Here is a 19239-nt window from a genome sequence, read left to right on the forward strand (position 1 = left end):
TTGAAATATTTTAATACTATGAAAATATTAGTTTTAAAAAATATTTTTCAGTTTACTTATGGTATATTCCAGGTTCAGTACAAATTAAAATCAGTTGACAGAATTTGTGGCATAAAGTTGATTACCACAAAAAATAATTATGACTAGTCCCTACTAAAAAAAAAGCAAAAATCAAGGTTACACTGAGTCACAAGTCAACGGAAGTGAATGGGGGCCAATTTTGAACTTTAAAATACTCACTGTTTCAAACGTATGCGTGTAAACATGATTTTAGTAAAATAAAATCACTTACTAACCTTTTCTGTTTGAAGTTATAGCCAATTTTACAACTTCATTGCCATGACGATGTAATATCAACAAATCCTAAAGCCCTAAAATGACTAAAATACAATTTAAACATCTTTACAGTTCAAAAAAATACACCAATTTTAACAGAAGAATTAATGTAAGTGCTTTTTTTAAATTATGAGCTTCAAATGTCTGCCTTTATACCCTCCAAAATTATGCCCTTTTCACTCCCATTGTCAGTGCCTCACAGTAACCTCGATTTGAGCTTTTTTCAAGAAAAGGAGGGAGGGTTTGTGGAAATCAACATTATGCCACAAATGATGGTGACTGAGCTTAACTTTCATTGAACCCAGAATATTCCGTTAACTGTTAATTATAAAGCAGTTTACTTAAATGTTAGCAAAATATCTAATGATATACTGTATTTATAAATTTCAGGTGCTCAGGGTCCAAGGGGATATCAAGGTGAGGCTTTAAAATAGGCCACAAGAATAAATATGAACTGATCAATCATCACATGTCTTATAATAGTGCATAATCTTTCATATGTGATTTTACTTTTTAGGGGAATCAGGTCAGCCTGGCCTTCCAGGGAGTCCCAGTAGAGTTAGTAAGTTAAAAGCAATCTTTATTTACTATTTACATTGTTTAAAAAAACACACACGGCAGCAATTTTGGTTAATAATGAGTTACTGCCACACTATAATCTGTGTACTTTGTTGAAAGACCAGCATTGCTGGTCAACATTATATTTTGTATTTTGAATGCTGGTGTCTCCGCTAGACTTGCTGGTTAAGATGACTAGCTTAACCAGAAAGACTTCCACTGACCACTAATTTGGCTGGCAAACAGCATTGCTATGTTAGTCCAACAGTTAGACAAACACCAAGCCAGTGACAACCAGCATACACCAGTCTGAATCCGCATGGAAATTTGTGCTGGCCTAAAATTTATTTTTTTTGTCATTTAGCCATAAATTCTTCAGCTGCTATTAACTGAAAGGTTGTAAAGAATCTGTTACAATTTAACATGTAGAGAAGCTTTAAAGGCAGTAGTTATGTTTCAGTATAACTGCTGTATTCAATGAAATCTAGCTGATACAATATGTATAATACATTTTTAACACTCTATAGTATCGGAATATGGTGTAGTTCAAGGATCGCCTGGCCCCCCAGGGCCTCCTGGACCACCTGGACGAGAGGGCCATAAAGGTAAAAACCTTGAATAATGATTATGAATTATTGAATTCAGATATACTAATATCTAATCTGCAACTTTTTATTGGAATAATTTCTCAGGGGATCCTGGAGCACCAGGTTCACCAGGATATCAAGGAGACTCAAGAGGTGAATCTTAATATGAGCTGTAAAAAGCTTTTGTCTAGAACACTCACTTTACTTGTCTAGTGAAGCACCTGTTACGAAAAATGTGTAACACTGGCCTCCAAGGGTGCCATAGGAAGATTCAGGAAGTGTGTTTTGAGCAACAATGCTGTAACTCTCTTTCACTTCACATTGCCCTCTCTATAATAATAAATATACTTTATCTGTAGGGCCAGTTGGACCTCCAGGGCGACCTGGTCCTCCAGGCCCTCCTGGCATTCCCGGCACTCCAGGGCATTCCAGTGGGTCACATTCAGCTGCGGACTATCGTGGCTTCATCATGGAGTATATGCAAAGTGAGTACCTGTTAATATAGACAATCTTTTATTTAAATGAACACTCTTGCTCTTGAAGTTAATTTCTCTTGAATGTGTGACTCTCTCTCCACAGGTGACAGCATGCGGCAGCAGTTGTCTTCTATGCAGGGGCCACCTGGTCCACCTGGGGCTTCAGTGTCTGTGGAGGATGTGGCATCTCGGGTCATTGCTTACATTCAGCGTAAGTGTTTAGGACTCATGGATTTCACATCATAAAGAGTTTAATCATATTAAGGTATCTTTGCAGAATTATGGCAGCTCTTGAGCACGTTTTGTGCCTGTGTAAAAACATGTACTGCATAAACGCTGTACTAAATGATGCCAGCACTGAACCACGTCAGTCTTTAGTGTCAAAGGCTGCTGTGATGCGTCTTTGCTTCTGTGCAAATGAAGATCCAGGCATAAGTTCAGAAGGAGTTTGTTTATATAGGCCTGCCATTCAAATCGTCTAAGAGCTGAAGCCCAGTCCTGTGCTCAAGCCCCTCTGTTATGGACAGCGTTTAGCTTAATGTGCTCCTGGACTATATGAACCAGTAAACTCAAGAAATGCAGCATCAGTGCAGCCTTAAACTTTGTTGTTGTCATTACAGAACATACACTCACCTAAAGATTATTAGGAACACCTGTTCAATTTCTCATTAATGCAATTATCTAATCAACCAATCACATGGCAGTTGCTTCAATGCATTTAGGGGTGTGGTCCTGGTCAAGACAATCTCCTGAACTCCAAACTGAATGTCAGAATGGGAAAGAAAGGTGATTTAAGCAATTTTGAGCGTGGCATGGTTGTTGGTGCCAGACGGGCTGGTCTGAGTATTTCACAATCTGCTCAGTTACTGGGATTTTCACGCACAACCATTTCTAGGGTTTACAAAGAATGGTGTGAAAAGGGAAAAACATCCAGTATGCGGCAGTCCTGTGGGCGAAAATGCCTTGTTGATGCTAGAGGTCAGAGGAGAATGGGCCGATTGATTCAAGCTGATAGAAGAGCAACTTTGCCTGAAATAACCAGTCGTTACAACCGAGGTATGCAGCAAAGCATTTGTGAAGCCACAACACGCACAAACTTGAGGCGGATGGGCTACAACAGCAGAAGACCCCACCAGGTACCACTCATCTCCACTACAAATAGGAAAAAGAGGCTACAATTTGCAAGAGCTCACAAAAATTGGACAGTTGAAGACTGGAAAAATGTTGCCTGGTCTGATAAGTCTCGATTTCTGTTGAGACATTCAGATGGTAGAGTCAGAATTTGGCGTAAACAGAATGAGAACATGGATCCATCATGCCTTGTTACCACTGTGCAGGCTGGTGGTGGTGGTGTAATGGTGTGGGGGATGTGTCTTGGCACACTTTAGGCCCCTTAATGCCAATTGGGCATCGATTAAATGCCACGGCCTACCTGAGCATTGTTTCTGACCATGTCCATCCCTTTATGGCCACCACGTACCCATCCTCTGATGGCTACTTCCAGCAGGATAATGCACCATGTCACAAAGCTCGAATCATTTCAAATTGGTTTCTTGAACATGACAATGAGTTCACTGTACTAAAATGGCCCCCACAGTCACCAGATCTCAACCCAATAGAGCATCTTTGGGATTTGGTGGAACGGGAGCTTCGTGCCCTGGATGTGCATCCCACAATATGGGCCAACATTTCTAAAGAATGCTTTCAGCACCTTGTTGAATCAATGCCACGTAGAATTAAGGCAGTTCTGAAGGCGAAAGGGGGTCAAACACAGTATTAGTATGGTGTTCCTAATAATCCTTTAGGTGAGTGTATATCTTATAATCTGTTATCATATTTTTTATACTTTTATATGAAACATCATTTCATGTTTCTTTATTCATAATCTCATCACCTTTGCCAAAATACCTTAAAAAATATTTAACGGACATCAACAAATCAATGTTTATTCTATTGTGTTATGGCAAGCTTGTTCCCAACCACAACATAAAGTCGAGTCAAACACAAAATGCAATTAAGAAAATAGATTTATTATAAATGAAGTCAAATTAGCATGATAAACTAAAGAAACTTCTAGGGTTAAAAAAATACAAACATCATATAGAGCTGGTTGTTGCAGGTGAGTATCGACCGTGTTGGGGAGTAACAGAATACATGTAGTGGGATTACGTATATAAAATACAAACTATAAGTAACTGTTTCCACTTCAGTTACAATTTAAATCATTACTAATTAGAATAGTTACATTCAAAAAGTATTTATTAAATTAGATTACTTTGCATTTTATTGGCATTTGTTTAATTTAATATTTAGTCCTTTCAGATGGGAAACATTTATAAATATAAATGATGCGAGTGCATTTGAACAGTGGTGAAATACTTTCTTATGATGTGTTACACGAGCAGACAGAGAAGTACGTTTGAAGTAAATTTGGAGCAGAGGAAATATAAGTAAACCTTGTGTAAATGTCACCTTTACTACAGCTAAAATGCTATTTCTAGCCATTTTGCCTGCACATGTTACCAGGAACGATTATATTTTTTTATCAAGAAAATTCATGTTAGATCCTAATAATTTTTTTTCTAGTAAGACCTTTGATGTTAGGGCAAAAATCATATTCTTGATAATAATGTTTGTATTGTTTTCCAGTAAAAATATCTAAAATTCCTTAAAACAAGATCGATTTGATTATCTTGTTTTAAAAACAACACTGCATGAGATATTTAGGTTTTTCAGAGAATGTATTTTTAACATGTGTATTTTGTCTTACTGTACTGGCAGTTTTTATAGTCAAAACGAGTGAAAAAATCTACCAGTGCTGAAGAAGTAATCCAAAGTATTTAGAATACGTTACTAACCTTGAGTAATCTATTGGAATACATTACAAATGACATTTTACAGCATGTATTCTGTAATCTGTAGTGGAATACATTTCAAAATTAAGCCTCCCTACCCTGAGTATTGAGCAGAGAGTTGACTCCTCTAGAGAGGTGATCCTACATCAAAGAGAGAGCAGAGAAAATGTGCAGAAAGGGTAATTTATATACACACCCCTAATTAACTCCCCCAGCCAACCAGCAACTGTACCACTCTGCCACAATTGGACAGAGAGAAAAGGGCCAGGGTCATAACAATTGTGTGTAACAAGGCTATAAATTAAGGTGTCATTGTATATTGAATAAAACTTCATTTGTTGGATTCATTATAACTGTATACAGAGTAGACAATCAAAAGCCACATTTCCATATTCCATGTCATCTATTGTGCCATTCATAATGGATGCCTGTGCTTTTACTGCATTTGTGGTAATATTATAAATGTTTGTTGTAGGCTCTGGAATCAGTGGTGGCAGGATAAGTCAAGGTGCTCAAGGTCCACCAGGTCTTCCTGGCCCTCCTGGAAGTCTAACGGTTGACTCCATCATTTCCCTTTTACAGAGTGAGTGAATTATGTCAGGCACACGGAGTAAAAATGTTTTCTATACTGTACATTTTTGGACACAGTTTACACAATGTCTTTATTGTGCTCAGGAGACGATGTGAGGCGTTATGTGGTTGGTCCTCCAGGACCACCTGGTACACCTGGCAGTAGTGCTGGTAACTTCAACACACAGGAAGTGGCAAACTATGTCATCAGATTAATGAATGGTGTGTGTTTTTTTTTTTTATTATAATGTTAACGAATGTTAAGCAACCTTAACTTTGTGTCAGACTTACTGCTACTATTTACTGTATATAGCTGGAAAACTACTTATCAAAGTGTGTTCAATTTCTTCTGTCTAATGGTATTTGTTTTTAGACCAGGGGATGACGGGTAGGACAGGACCACCAGGCCCTCCCGGCCCTCCCGGCCAGCCAGGGTCTTCCTACAGTGACATATACACTCTAATTCAGAGTATGCGATTTTAATTAATATACTGTATGTATTTTTATTTATTTTTTTTAACTTTCAGTAGTTAAATACAACTTAATGTATATACACAGCTAACAAAGGAAAATATTTTATATTAACATGTGTACAATGGAGGCCTTGGATTAAGGCTTTGGACCGGAGAGTTCAAAAGCAGAAATGTGAAGCTTGTATTTTGGTTGAAGCACATTCAATTATTTATTTTTAGCTGTAAAGTTATTATAAATCTTTCTTTTGATTAATTAATTCATTCATTAACACACTGAAGAATGAGTCAAAATTATTTTCTATTGTAATCTACAGGTCACAGATTTTATCCATAGACAAAAATATATATATATTACATTAAGGGTTATTATAACACACATGAAGTGTTTCCTTTCCTTACATTCCCCTTGTAAATGTTTGAAGGGTCAGGGCTTAGTGGAAGCTTAGGACGTCCGGGGCCTCCTGGTCCTCCTGGGATACAGGGACCCCCTGGTCCCCCAGGGAGCAGTTCCTCTGTGGTCTCAGGTTACAGACTTGAGGACATCCAGCGCTACCTGCAGAGTGAGTCCTCAGATGAGACAGGACATTATTTAAATGTCTGTTCTAACTGGAATCTTAAAATAAGTGATTTTGCCATATTCAGACAGTGGATTTAGGGGACCCCCTGGCCCACCAGGACCCCAGGGTCCTCCAGGTGACACTAGAGGCCTCGTATCATATTCTGGATCTTCCCAGCGAGACCAGATTCGTGCTGAGCTGCAGGAATACTTCAAGAGTGAGTTTGTCACTCACTACACACACTAATCTGACTTTTGAGTATATATTTTCATTGGACACATTCACTTAGAAAGCTGGAAAATGTACAGATATAACTCTAGATGTGCAAAACTACATATTTTCAAAATGGAGTAGTTGACGACATGACTTGGTGACTAGTTGAATAGTCGGCCTTAAGGAAGCTCTGTATAATCAGGTGGGTTTCAGTATCATTCAAACACGATTTTGCACGTTTCTTAGAGGGTGTTTAATAAAGACATATTCTATTGTTCAAAAATAGCAAGACAGCGCAGAACAGAATGCCGGGTCTTGAGATGCATTTTTTTTTTCATTTTACTATATGTACCATGACACGCTGCCTTTGAAACATAATACTCATGCTGCAACACTTAAAAACAACTTGATAAGTGATGCAAATGCCAAAGACGTTCATCTGAATTGCTGCAGCAGCAATGCTTCAAAGGGGATGAAAACAAAAATTCAAAAATGGTTTTACCATGCAAACTGTCTAACAGTTAAAGCACAGCACTAAAATATGTATAAAAAAAATCAGTATCATATATATATATATATACATACACACACACACACACACACACACAAAAAGTTCCGGTCCTCGAATCTGACTGGACGAGAGATGTTCCATGAGCACTGATGGTCTGACACCATCAGCACTCCGAAGTTTCACTGTGTGTATCACTCCGCTTGTGTTCGTGCTGTTCTAAAGTGTAAGAGCAGTGCATATGTGTTAAGAGCTACTGCTCGGAGGACATTGCGGTATCTATAGTGATCGACTCTTGCACTGGCTACCGCGAAATAGGGAGAAATACCCCCGCTTGGATGCTATTTTTCCACTGAGAAAGCTGACCTTCAGAAAGCTGACAGCGTCTCTGCTTGGGAGTGGCAACAGGTGATCGCACACGCTCCATCTCTCTCTCTCTCTCTCTCTCTCTCTCTCTCTTCATACACACACACCAAATCCTTGTTTATCCAATAACTTGGTAGAAACAGCACAAGTGAAGTGACATTTTTTTAATTACTAACGAAGGCTTGGACACATAATTTGGTTTGAACCAGCAACAGCAGACTCTGATCTGTCACGTAAGTAGTTCCATGCACAAATGCGTTTTTATGACCGTACTCAGTTTTTCCTAATTTTCTCGTTCATTGAACTTTTGCATATAAGCAATATCAGACTAGCAATCGTGTTATATGGCCCTAAATCAGCACTGCAGTGATTGCATATGGCCGAATCACAGCAGTGCTGATGTAGGGCCATATCGCTCTCTTACTCGTGTGATACTGCTTAAAAAAATAAAATAAATAATAAAAAAAAAAATTATATATATATATATATATCCACCCAGCATTCTCAAAACTGAATGCATTCATTTAATTTTTTTTTTTCAGGTGACACTATACAACGTTATGCCCAAGGTCCCCCTGGGCATCCCGGTCCTCCTGGTCAGAAGGGTGAACGTGGTGACCCTGGACATAGCTATCAGAATATTGGAGGCCAATCCAATTATGGCACAGAGTTTACTGATCCAGTGGACTACTCCAATGTTGCACTAAAAGTGACCAACTACATTAAGAGTGAGGACAGTTCACTTTTATTCATGCACCAGTTATATTCATTGCAAAGCTGCTAAACCAATAAATTCAATAAGATTTGTATTTTTTTTTTTTTAAGAAAATACTGCATTATTGCTTACAATTCAACAAAATAATAGTGCTAAAGTTGAAGGTTTTGGTCTGTGTAAATTCCACAACAAAGCCGTTTTGATTAAAACAATTTAGTCAAACAGATGCAAGACAGACAATACCAATCACAATTCAGTATGCAAATAGATGCAGGAAAGAAGACCAATCACAAATCAGTATGGAAATATCACAATGACGTTTTCGCTCTTGGTTCCATTTTGAATGCAGCACATTCTATCAATGTGTGTCAATTGGAGATTTTCCAACTATAATCTTTTTTTTTTTTAAGTTTACAAAAGCCAAAATGATATCACATCTACAGAAATTATTTATAAATCAACTTTTAAATGGAGTCTGTACATTAAGCAGTTCGGGCTAAATACAAGTTTAATACTCCGGGTTAGGGGTTTAGAACAAACTCTAATGAGAATGTTTGACGAATATCAATACAGTACTGCCTGGCAAGAGCACAATGATCAACAAAATCATTTCACTCTTTTCTCCTAGACCAGGGTCTACTGGAGGATCTGACAGAGGGGTATTGGAGAGGACAAGCAGGAAGAATCCAAGGACCCCCTGGGCCTCCAGGTCCTCCTGGCCCACCCGGGTACAGCCGTGTCATGGCTGCCTATGGGAATGTGACTTCTGACCTCATGGACTTCTTTAGAAGTCAGACATGCTTGTCATATTTACACTTACATGATATTTACTACATGCAGCTCGGATCATTATTCATAAACCATTATTTTATGCTTTCAGCACATGGGACCATTCGAGGGCCACCTGGCAGGTCTGGACCCAAAGGAGATAGAGGACACCCAGGACCAAAAGGAGACAAAGGCACCAGTGACATCCTTTCTATTATAATAATACCAGTTATGGTTCACAGAGATCTAGTGGATTAAATCGAACTGGAAATCAACAGAAATGATTGCCCGATTGCTATCAAAACATTGGCCTGAGCGGCCCGATTTAGCAACATTGGCTCAATCAATGGCATGAGTTTGAGAAGGGACTATCGGTTTGTCCATCCAATGGAAGATGGAGTATTTTGAAAATCTGTTTGAAACCATCAATTTTAGCAAATTCGTTTGGTGATTCTAGTGGTTATTACAAAAATCACCTTTTAACATGAAAGTGAAGAGCTGTGAATTTAAAGCTGTATTGTTTGTTCATGATCTACAGGGGAGACAGGGAGTTCAGGAAGACCTGGCCTGTCGGGACAAAGAGGACCAGAGGGACCAAGAGGAGAGAAGGGCGAAAAAGGTAAGGAAACTTCCTATCTGTTGTATTATACTTGGCTCAATATTATTTTATCTACACTGAAAGGTTTTCTGTATTGGTTGTTTATTTTGGGGCTAACATAATCAAATGATTGAAAAACAAATGTTGTAGAAACCAGCATCTAAGAGCCCAAAGCAAATAATGATGCTGATGATCCAGCAGTCACAGTAGCTTATACTATCTCTCTCTCCATATTGAACTTTAGGTGATATCCAGACTCATAGATCTAGGAGGAGCACTGGTGTGTAAGGGTTTACACAGTCGCAGCAGCACACTTTTGTGGACATACTGACAAATGCATGCAGACTTCACATTTAATGAAAATGTACATATCTTTAAGAAGATAAATACGTAAACGTGCCTCTCTATATGAAGTAATACAGCTCAGAGGCTTGTTTGGTTCCCATCATATCACAGTAAAGAGTTTTTAATCAAACAAATGCATGCAATAATTTAATCCAAATACAACAAATTATGCATTATTAGTGTGGATTTAAGACAACAGTCTTAGTCTTAATTTTGGATCTAACATTTGATATAACGATAGCACTTGAAATCTACTTTTTGTTTTACACAGCAATCGGCCTGGAGTGTTTTTTGTATGAATTTGACTGTTATATGAATCTTGATTATGATGACATTTTACATTGCAAACACTGAATAAACCGATATAAAGGGTTGTATTTAATGTGCTTACTAACAATAAAGAGGACAAAATCATCTTTTAAAAATACCTCTAAATGACATTCATTGAGTTAAAGGGAAAAATACTATATTTTAAGTTTAATTCAGTAAAGAAAAAACTATCGTTATCAAGTGTGTTTGTCTTGTTTTCCATTTAAAATTGTCTAAAAATCCATAAAACAAGATACATTTACTTGAGAAGCAACATATAAGGTATTTAGACTCGCTTTAAGAGGAAGTATCTTAAATATAAATGTATTTTGTATATACGTGTATTTTATTCACTTGGTTATACTTCTGCGAGTGCAGTAAAGACAAAATATACTTATATTCATGATCTATTCACTAAAAGCAAGTCTAAATATCTTATATGCTGCTGCTCAGGTGAATGCATCCTTTTTTAAAGGATTTTTTGATATTTTAAAATATTTGTATTTTTAATATTAAATTCAACATTCTAAGATAACTTTTTTTCTTCTGCAGTATAGTTCCTAAAGAAAATGTACATTGTTTGAAATGAGTTTTAGATATTTTTATTGGAAAACATGCCAAAACAAATCATAAATGTATTTTCTTCTGTTCACTTCAATCCATCTTTAACTCACAAAAAACAAACTCTCTATTATAAAGCTGCTTATTGCCAATTTTCTTCATGAAAATGCACAGTGACTCATATTATGATTCAATAATTCACCAGCCATCACGTTATAATCTAGCTGTATTAAGTGTGCACACTCAGTGACAGTGTGCATCAAACGGGTGCAGTTTCAATCTCTCCCCGAGATCAGGACATTCGCACAACTCATAGAAGAGGCACCGACCACACAGAAATGGCAGTTTCAGAGTTTGTAGTTATTAACATGATCTGCTTCCTTATTATTTTAACTTTAATAAAGCTATAATCCATTAAATATAACTGCATTTAAGATGTAACACCGGGTGTTTCCTTTAAAGAGCTCTGGCTCCGCTTATTCAACAACGAGAGTGTTTCTGTATTTACTTATTTGGTATTTTTATATAATTCCCTTGTACTTTGCAATCTACATAAGATGAAGCTGTTTGGAAAGTTTAGTGTGCATCTGGACTGTGATCTGTGTAATTCTTCCTCTCCTCAGTCAGGCGTGAGCTGCAGTGCTGCTCTCATGCGTCATCATTACAGTTTAATGTGATCTCTTGTTACGTTAAATGAGATCAAATGACTATTCGACGATGACATTTTTTGTCAAAAATGTTTTATTGTCGACGTTGTCGATAACGTCGACTTATTATTTTAGCCCTACTGTAAACCCAAAACTTCACAATGAATTAATTTACATACACACCAAGTTGCTGATAACTACCAAAAAAAATCAAACAAAAACAGACAAAAAGTAAACCATGTTTACATGACCACAACACTTGCGCACATTAAGATGGTAAGAACAGCGATAATGGTGTTTCCATGCATCTTGAAATCAAAAATTTACATGTGCCAAACTTCTTTTTCTTAAACTATTTATGACCTACCCTTATAAAGAAAAGCCATTTAAAGCATTTAAAGGGTTTCCCCTCTTATCAACCAATGAATTTCCATGACTTTAAAGCTAAATCCTATGCCCAAACATTTAGCCTTTCATTCTGAAAATGGCACCGAAATCACATCATTGCAAATTTGTAAAACAACATTGTGTGAATCCTAAAATTTGCGGCACATCTTTGTCTCTATTTTGTAAGGTATTCGAAATAACATGATATATTGTACACTCTTCACACATTGTGTGTTTTTAATCCAGTGCAACATGACACCCTGATTAAATATTTTAGGACAGAGCATAATAAAAACATACTAACTATAAAGAAATACCATGATTTTTCCATTTGAAGATTTTATTCATTTCCATGACTATTCCAGTAATCACAATTTAAAAATTCCCTGATACTGTATTTCCATGTTTTCCATGATCGTGGGAACCCTGCATTTAACTGTAAAATCAGGTTAACTGTGTAAAAGATTGTGCAAGTAAACATGATCAATGTTTTGTAGACAAAACAGACAAATAATATAAAATACAATTATGGTTTTATTATTACAGCATTCTTACATATCTTCTCAATTAATGGACACGCAAGCTTTTAGACACAAATTGACCTAAAAAAAATGCTTCATATATTCCATCAAAGTGCTGCAAGAGGATATGGGTTCAGCAGTATGACAATGAAACTGTCCCTTTCTCTCTCTCTGGAAAGTATCCTAGTTTGTCATGCACCATTTGTGCAAATGCTAACTTTTAAAATGGAGCCTTAGTAAAATGTGTGGTTTGATCAAAAAGCATCATTTAGTAAAATACAGAATTTGGGATTTCCTCAGCATGCACAACATATATAAGCACAGCATTTGTCATTTTATGAATAAGATAAAGAAATTATGAGCATTAATTGCGCAAAACATGTCATCAAAAATAGAGCTTGAATCAGATGGAATAATCCTCAGCAAAAGTGAGAAATGTCCACGTGTTCTCGCTGAAATGCTTATGCACACTTTTGCAGCTTGCACAGGACCATTCAAAACACTGCTCTATCCTACAATAAAAATAAAACTTAAGATAAACTATGTAACGTGCAATTTTATATTACCCTTACAAATTGGATAAACGAGGGGAAAAAAACCAACATCAATATAAACAATCTCTTTCAGCTAAATCCATAAATAGCTTTTTAATACCATATATGAAAACATTCATAAAAGGCAAAAACTGCCCTATGCTCCTTCAAATACATGAAATTATTTTGCTCATAGAAAAATAAACTTGGGTGCTCTGGACCACAGTGACTTGCCAAATGAAAAATGACATCATCGTATATAAATATTAGGGCACAAATTCCTTTCTAATGCACTAAAGAGATCACTACTGCATAAGTTCAATTTGTTATCAAGTGTGCAATGTCATTATACAGTTTACATTCCTTGAGTTTCCAGGGACTGCAAATGTCTTTAATCTAACCATAATGAAAACAATCCATACGCAAAGAGCAAATATGACTTTACTAAGAGTTTATGTTAAAAATAAATTTGCATGGACATTAATAACAAATAAACATGGCAAACAAAAGAATGAAAGAAATACAACAAATAACAGCTAATTCAGCATGAAGCTAATTTAGCTAGCTCTGCAATTTGAACATTTATAGAATTGTACAACGTTGACTAGTGTCCACATGTTTTGTTTTTTAAATGTATCCTCTCCCACCATTTCAGTGTTTACCGTGGCTGTAAGGTCATGCTTGTTTTGTGGCATTGCATCATGTGACCCTCATTAAGGCTATTTTTATTCCAAAAAGACAAGATGATATTGCCATGGAGAGTATCCATTCATTTGTCATTGTCTCAAGCACAAATAAACATCACCAGAAGACAACTAACAGAAAACTAAAATGTTAATCCATTGGATTCAGTGTTGCAAAAGCAGTATGCCAAGGTAATGCATAAGTTTTGTCCTTCATTGTTAAAAGAAATTTCAAAAGGTACTTGTGTATAACATACTACAGCATTTTGTTTAACCCCATGTATGTATTCTGATCTCACACCTTTGAATGGTGTTCTTGACTAGAACAGTCCTTGCTTGCTTGAAGTAAAGCTCAGTGGTGAATGTTAAGAGTCAGAGAAGTGAACACTGGGAATGGGGTAGAATTTAGAGACTCTGCTCTGGGCAGTGGGGTTGAGACATTCAGACTCTCCACTCATCTTGAAGAAGACTTCCTGTTCTTGCAATTTCCTTGTGAACTCTTCCTCCAGAGCCTAAGAGATAGCAAGAGAGAATCAATCATTATGTATCGTGACAAACATCAATCCTACCAACAATGAAATAACATATACCAAAATATAATGAATTCAGATTTTATTCTTTACCCTTTTTTCACCCAAAATGTTTAATTCTCTCATCATTTACTCACCCTAATGCCATCTCAGGTGTGTATGACTTTCAACTACAGAACACAAATGAAGATTTTCAGAAGAATACCACAGCTCTGTAGGTCCTTATAATGCAAGTGAATGGTGGCCAGAACTCTGTCCAAAATGTTAATAAAGGCAGCATAAAAGTAATCCATATGACTCCAGTGGTTAAATCATGTCTTCTGAAGCAATATGATACGTCTGGGTGAGAAACAGATCAATATTTAAGTTTTAACATTTTTTACTATCAATCTCCACCTTTGACCAGCCCCAACCAGGAGTGGCTAATTGTGAAATGTAACTTCCACACCAGAATGTGGAAGTGAAAGTGTAGAAAATGACTTAAATATTGATCTGTTTCTCAACCACACCCATCATATTTCAGAAGCCATGAATTTAACCACTGGAGTCTTATGAGTTACCTTTATACTGCTTTTATTTACTTTTTGGACCTCCAAAGTTCTGGTCACTATTCGGTTAAATAATGAGGACCTACAGGGCTTAAATATTTTTCTAAAAATCTTAATTTGTGTTCTGCAGAAGAAAGAAAGTTAAACACATCTGGGATGGCATGAGTGAGTCAATGATAAGAATTTTCATTTTTGGGTGAATTATACCTTTAAGTGTAGCTTCCCAAGCTACTCATACCTTAAAAGGTCATAATATGCCTTTTTTGTTATTTGAATATGTTCATTGAGGTTCACATATAATATATATATTTTACATTTACATTTATGCATTTGGCAGACGCTTTTATCTAAAGCGACCTACAGTACACTTATTACAGGGACAATCCCCCTGCAGCAACCAGGAGTTAAGTGCCTTGCTCAGGACACAATGGTGGTGGCTGTGGGGATCGAACCAACGACCTTCTGATTACCAGCTCAGTGCTTTAGCCCACTTTAGTCAGTGTCAGCATGCCACACTCATCTGTCAGCATGATACCGGTGAATCACGTTTAGTCTCTTTGTACGTTACGTCATTGTTTTGGTCGATGCTCGCTCGCGTCCCTATGTAGTGTGTGCATGAGCGTGAGCACGAGCAGCAGGTAGCTGGCTGCAGTTCAATTTATGGCCACAGGTGTCATTAATAACAAGGTTTTCTGAATCTTACATACTGCACCTTTATACTGCACTGAAAACATGATCATGAGCACCGCATGTACACAGAACAGCACAACTGTTCACCCTGAAGCGCACACAAACCATGTATTAACTGAATGTAATCAGTCTTATGCAGTTTACTAATCACTTATGACAATACTGCCATTTTGTTGTTATTTGTATTAATTGTGCAGCCCTGAAGGATAGTATAACATGCTCTTTAGGCAATGTAATGGCACATTTAAAAAACTATATGGTTTCATTTTACTTTGATCGCCAGCAAAATCATTGGGATAATACGATTTCATGAATTTTCAATATATCGCCCAGCCCTACCTTACGCATACAGTTGTTATACAATACCTTCTTTCTGGGCCGAAGCTTCTCCCTCCAGTCTTTCAGCTCCTGACTGTGTTCCTCATCCAGCTCCTTCAGCTTCTCAGTCTCATGCTCAATCAGCAGGTGGCATTTCTCATTCTTATGTTAAATTGACAGCAACCAAGATGTTAAAACAAAAAGACAAGAGGGCAGCAGATTTACTAGTTTAATTTAAAAGGCTGAGCAGAACTGAGTGTGTAAACAATCAAAAAATGCAAGCATAAAGGTATGAGGAAGACAATAAGAGTGGGGTATCATTAACTAATAATTACATACAAGTTCTCATCTACATATTAATGTATTATGTTTAGCATCTACATGGTTAGCGAATGAGACCTAATGTGTGTAAATGAAAGTTAAAGACCTGCATCTGTTGAAGTTCTCTGATGTTGGAGTCACACTGTAACTGTAGGTCTCTCATCTGGTTCTCATGTTTCTGATGCTGATGAAGTCTCTCATTCTTCTGTCTCTTGTCCTCTTGAGTGGCAAACTGCTCAAAAGCAATACAAAAAACACCCCAGAACTTTAGAGAAAAAGAAAAACAAACCTGATTTCTTTGATATTGACACCTGAATGCTGGACAATGGAATTATTGAGCTTCCTCTGACACTGATCAGGGTCTGACCTGTTTGATCTTCTCTCTGTCCTGCTCTGGTGTTCCTGTGCCAGTGATCCGCAGGCTCTTTTTAAACATTGCCATGCGGGTCTTTGCTTCGCCACGCTGGATCTTCGGCAGCCGAGCTCTCTCTTGTGCCTGCCTGTTCTTCATCTCCTCTATAAGCCGCTGGTTATAACCCTGCATCTGCTCCATCTCCTGATGGCCAGTCATGCGGAAACACAAACACACATTAGGGATGTGCATATTTTCATTATAGAGTAGTCGACTATTTGTTCTTAAGTCCTGTCTAATTAATTGATTTCAGGTTCACCTGACCCCAATTAAAAATGTTTATTAGGGGGGCAATTACATCAGACACATTCTAGCATACAAAAACAGCTAGACAAAGCACAACAAAATGGAACAGAACAGAACTCAGCAGAACTTAGACATGTTTTTAAAAGTTGGACTACTTTTAACTCAACATGACATTAAAAACACAAAAAGTGGGGCCTGGGTAGCTCAGCAAGTTAAGACGCTGACTACCACACCTGGAATCGAAGAGTCACATTGGGTTACCCTCCTCGTGGTCACTAAAACTTGGTTCTCACACTCAGAGGGGCACGTAGGGGAATAGCGTGAGCCTCCACACACGCTAGGTCTCCGCGGTAATGCGCTCAACAAGCCAGGTGATAAAGTGCGTGGATTGATCATTTCAGACGCGGAGGCAACAGAGATTCGTCCTCCGCCACCCGGATTGAGGCGAGCCACTAGGCCACCATGAGGACACATTGGGAATTTGGCATTTCAAATTGGGGAGAAAAGTGGAAAAAATCCAAAAACATGAATAAAAAAAATAAATAAAAAAAAAACTCTAACAGTCATAGATTATTACAGTGGATCTCAAAGACTGACCCATCCTCAAATCTTATTCAATTTCACACATTCAACAAAAATAGAGAAAATACACTTAAGAACCGATATGCACAATTTCTTTTCCTCTGCCTTTTCTCCTGACTGGTTTAAACTTACATTTACATTTACATTTATGCTTTTGTCAAACGCTTTTATCCAAAGCGACTTACAGTGCAATTATTACAGGGACAATCCCCCCGGCACAACCTGGAGTTAAGTGCCTTGCTCAAGGACACAATGGTGGTAGCCGTGGGGTTAGAACCTGTGACCTTCTGATTAACAGCCCTGTGCTTTAGCCACTACGCCACCACCAAGCCCAAAGTGTTAATGTGCGCTCATGTAAACAAGGTAATTCTTGCATGCACCGGCAGTTTCAAATGAATGACAATGTGAATTAGCACTTCAATTTTGGTCTGTTCCTCACACAACACTATCATATGGCTTCAGAAGTATTGAAACCGAAGGCACAAGTGTTATTGCTGAATTTAATGGTGCTTTTGTGTGTGCTTTCGGAGCTTAGACAGCCACAAACATGATCCTCTCTTCCCTGAATCTTGTGTTTCATGGATGAAAAAAGTAATATGATCTTGAACAACGAGGGTGAGTAAATGATGGTGGAAAGGTCAGTTTTTATTTAAGTTTCAGTATCGTTAATCAGGTGCAAATTGTCCAGAAGTCCTGACCGCTACAGAAACAGCACGTAGACAACACTGACATGATACAAATTACTTTTTTCAGCGCTGGCTAGGAGAAAATCACAGTCAATTATTATCACTGGATGAGGATTTAAAAAAACTTTTATAGAGACTGCTGAAGCTTATTTCCATTCATAGATATGCATCCATGCAATTATCATTTTTTATAAAAAAAAAATAACTAGAGTAAAATAGTCTTCAATGAGATATAAAATGTTCTGGTAAATGCGAATGAATCAAGGATTCGGTGTGGCCAAGCGCCCCCTGGATTGAAGTGTAAAATAAATTTAGATGAAAGAAAATGGTTTAATCTTTTAAAAGCATTTTATTTTTTCAGTAAAAACAAAATGATGGTTTTCTTGTTTCAAAGGGGGGAAGTGAATCGAAACAATTGAGAACCACTGGATTATAAGGATGACAGGAAAGGCTCACCTTATCGTGCCTCTTGAGGAGCTGATGTCTCTGCATGAAGTACTGGTCCTTCAGCTGCTGCTTCATCAACTGGTGTTTCTCCTGAAGGTGGCGCTCCTCCAGCTCCCACATGGCTGCTTCTCGAGCTGTGTGTTTGTGAACCAAAGATAAAAGGAAAGAAAAATTCTCATCATTTAGAACTGTGACACTGAGCAGAGGCTTTACAAGGGAACCAGACCATTTGACAATGCAGGTTTAGGCATGTTATCAAGCATGATGTCACACAGTTCATAGATGGTCCATTTCAACACTGTCTTGGCTCATTTTCACATCTACATCTCATTAAATGAGATCTAGGCCACACATCAAGAGGCATATGTCTGGACTTTATAGGACCTCAAGAAATGTATAATTGGACCTCAGTCTAAAAATAACATAGTTTTATTGTAATGCAATTACAGAGCAACAGAGATCTTAAATGTCTATTGAAGCAAGTAACTTGTTTGGCTTGTTTCCTATGTGGTTCGAGTTGAAATGTGAACTAGATGAATAGACTCCACCACATATGCGCAGCTGCTTTATTTATGGTAATGAGAGCAACCCCAGTTCAACACAAGTGCCTGCACAAAATTTCCTACTGCAATATCTGTGAAGTTCGAGATGCAGCTATTTGAGCAATTAACCCTTGTGCACTGTTCATGTGGTACTTGGTGACTTTTTCTCCACTAGCTATCTGAACGAACACACACACGCGCGCGCGCGCGCGCACACACACACACACACACACACACACACACACACACACACACACACACACACACACACACACACACACACACACACACACACACACACACACACACACACACACACCTGGACTTGATTCTAGGGTCATAAAAGAAAAA

General features: G+C 37.6%; 2 protein-coding genes across 6 annotated transcripts in view; one reads left to right on the forward strand and one right to left on the reverse strand.

Annotated features, from left to right (window-relative positions):
* The window catches only part of col17a1b (collagen, type XVII, alpha 1b), a 29723-nt gene extending 19343 nt beyond the window's left edge, over positions 1-10380 (forward strand). For both annotated transcript variants that reach the window (XM_052090487.1, XM_052090488.1), the window contains exons 41-56: positions 727-753; positions 854-898; positions 1422-1499; positions 1587-1634; positions 1841-1966; positions 2061-2168; positions 5288-5395; positions 5488-5604; positions 5756-5851; positions 6278-6415; positions 6498-6629; positions 8042-8227; positions 8843-9004; positions 9095-9175; positions 9521-9601; positions 9825-10380. In XM_052090487.1, the coding sequence (XP_051946447.1) occupies positions 727-753; positions 854-898; positions 1422-1499; positions 1587-1634; positions 1841-1966; positions 2061-2168; positions 5288-5395; positions 5488-5604; positions 5756-5851; positions 6278-6415; positions 6498-6629; positions 8042-8227; positions 8843-9004; positions 9095-9175; positions 9521-9601; positions 9825-9868 (1577 nt within the window). In that variant the 3' untranslated portion in view covers positions 9869-10380. The remainder of the gene's footprint in view (positions 1-726; positions 754-853; positions 899-1421; positions 1500-1586; positions 1635-1840; positions 1967-2060; positions 2169-5287; positions 5396-5487; positions 5605-5755; positions 5852-6277; positions 6416-6497; positions 6630-8041; positions 8228-8842; positions 9005-9094; positions 9176-9520; positions 9602-9824) is intronic.
* A 1434-nt stretch (positions 10381-11814) lies between these two features.
* Positions 11815-19239, reverse strand: part of LOC127618188 (STE20-like serine/threonine-protein kinase) — a 51977-nt gene continuing 44552 nt past the window's right edge. For all 4 annotated transcript variants that reach the window (XM_052090493.1, XM_052090491.1, XM_052090490.1 and 1 more), the window contains 5 exons: positions 18356-18480; positions 16341-16529; positions 16080-16205; positions 15701-15814; positions 11815-14078 (listed from right to left, as the gene is read on the reverse strand). In XM_052090493.1, the coding sequence (XP_051946453.1) occupies positions 13932-14078; positions 15701-15814; positions 16080-16205; positions 16341-16529; positions 18356-18480 (701 nt within the window). In that variant the 3' untranslated portion in view covers positions 11815-13931. The remainder of the gene's footprint in view (positions 14079-15700; positions 15815-16079; positions 16206-16340; positions 16530-18355; positions 18481-19239) is intronic.

This window comes from Xyrauchen texanus, chromosome 24 (assembly GCF_025860055.1).
Source record: "Xyrauchen texanus isolate HMW12.3.18 chromosome 24, RBS_HiC_50CHRs, whole genome shotgun sequence".
NCBI classification, from domain to species: Eukaryota; Metazoa; Chordata; class Actinopteri; order Cypriniformes; family Catostomidae; genus Xyrauchen; species Xyrauchen texanus.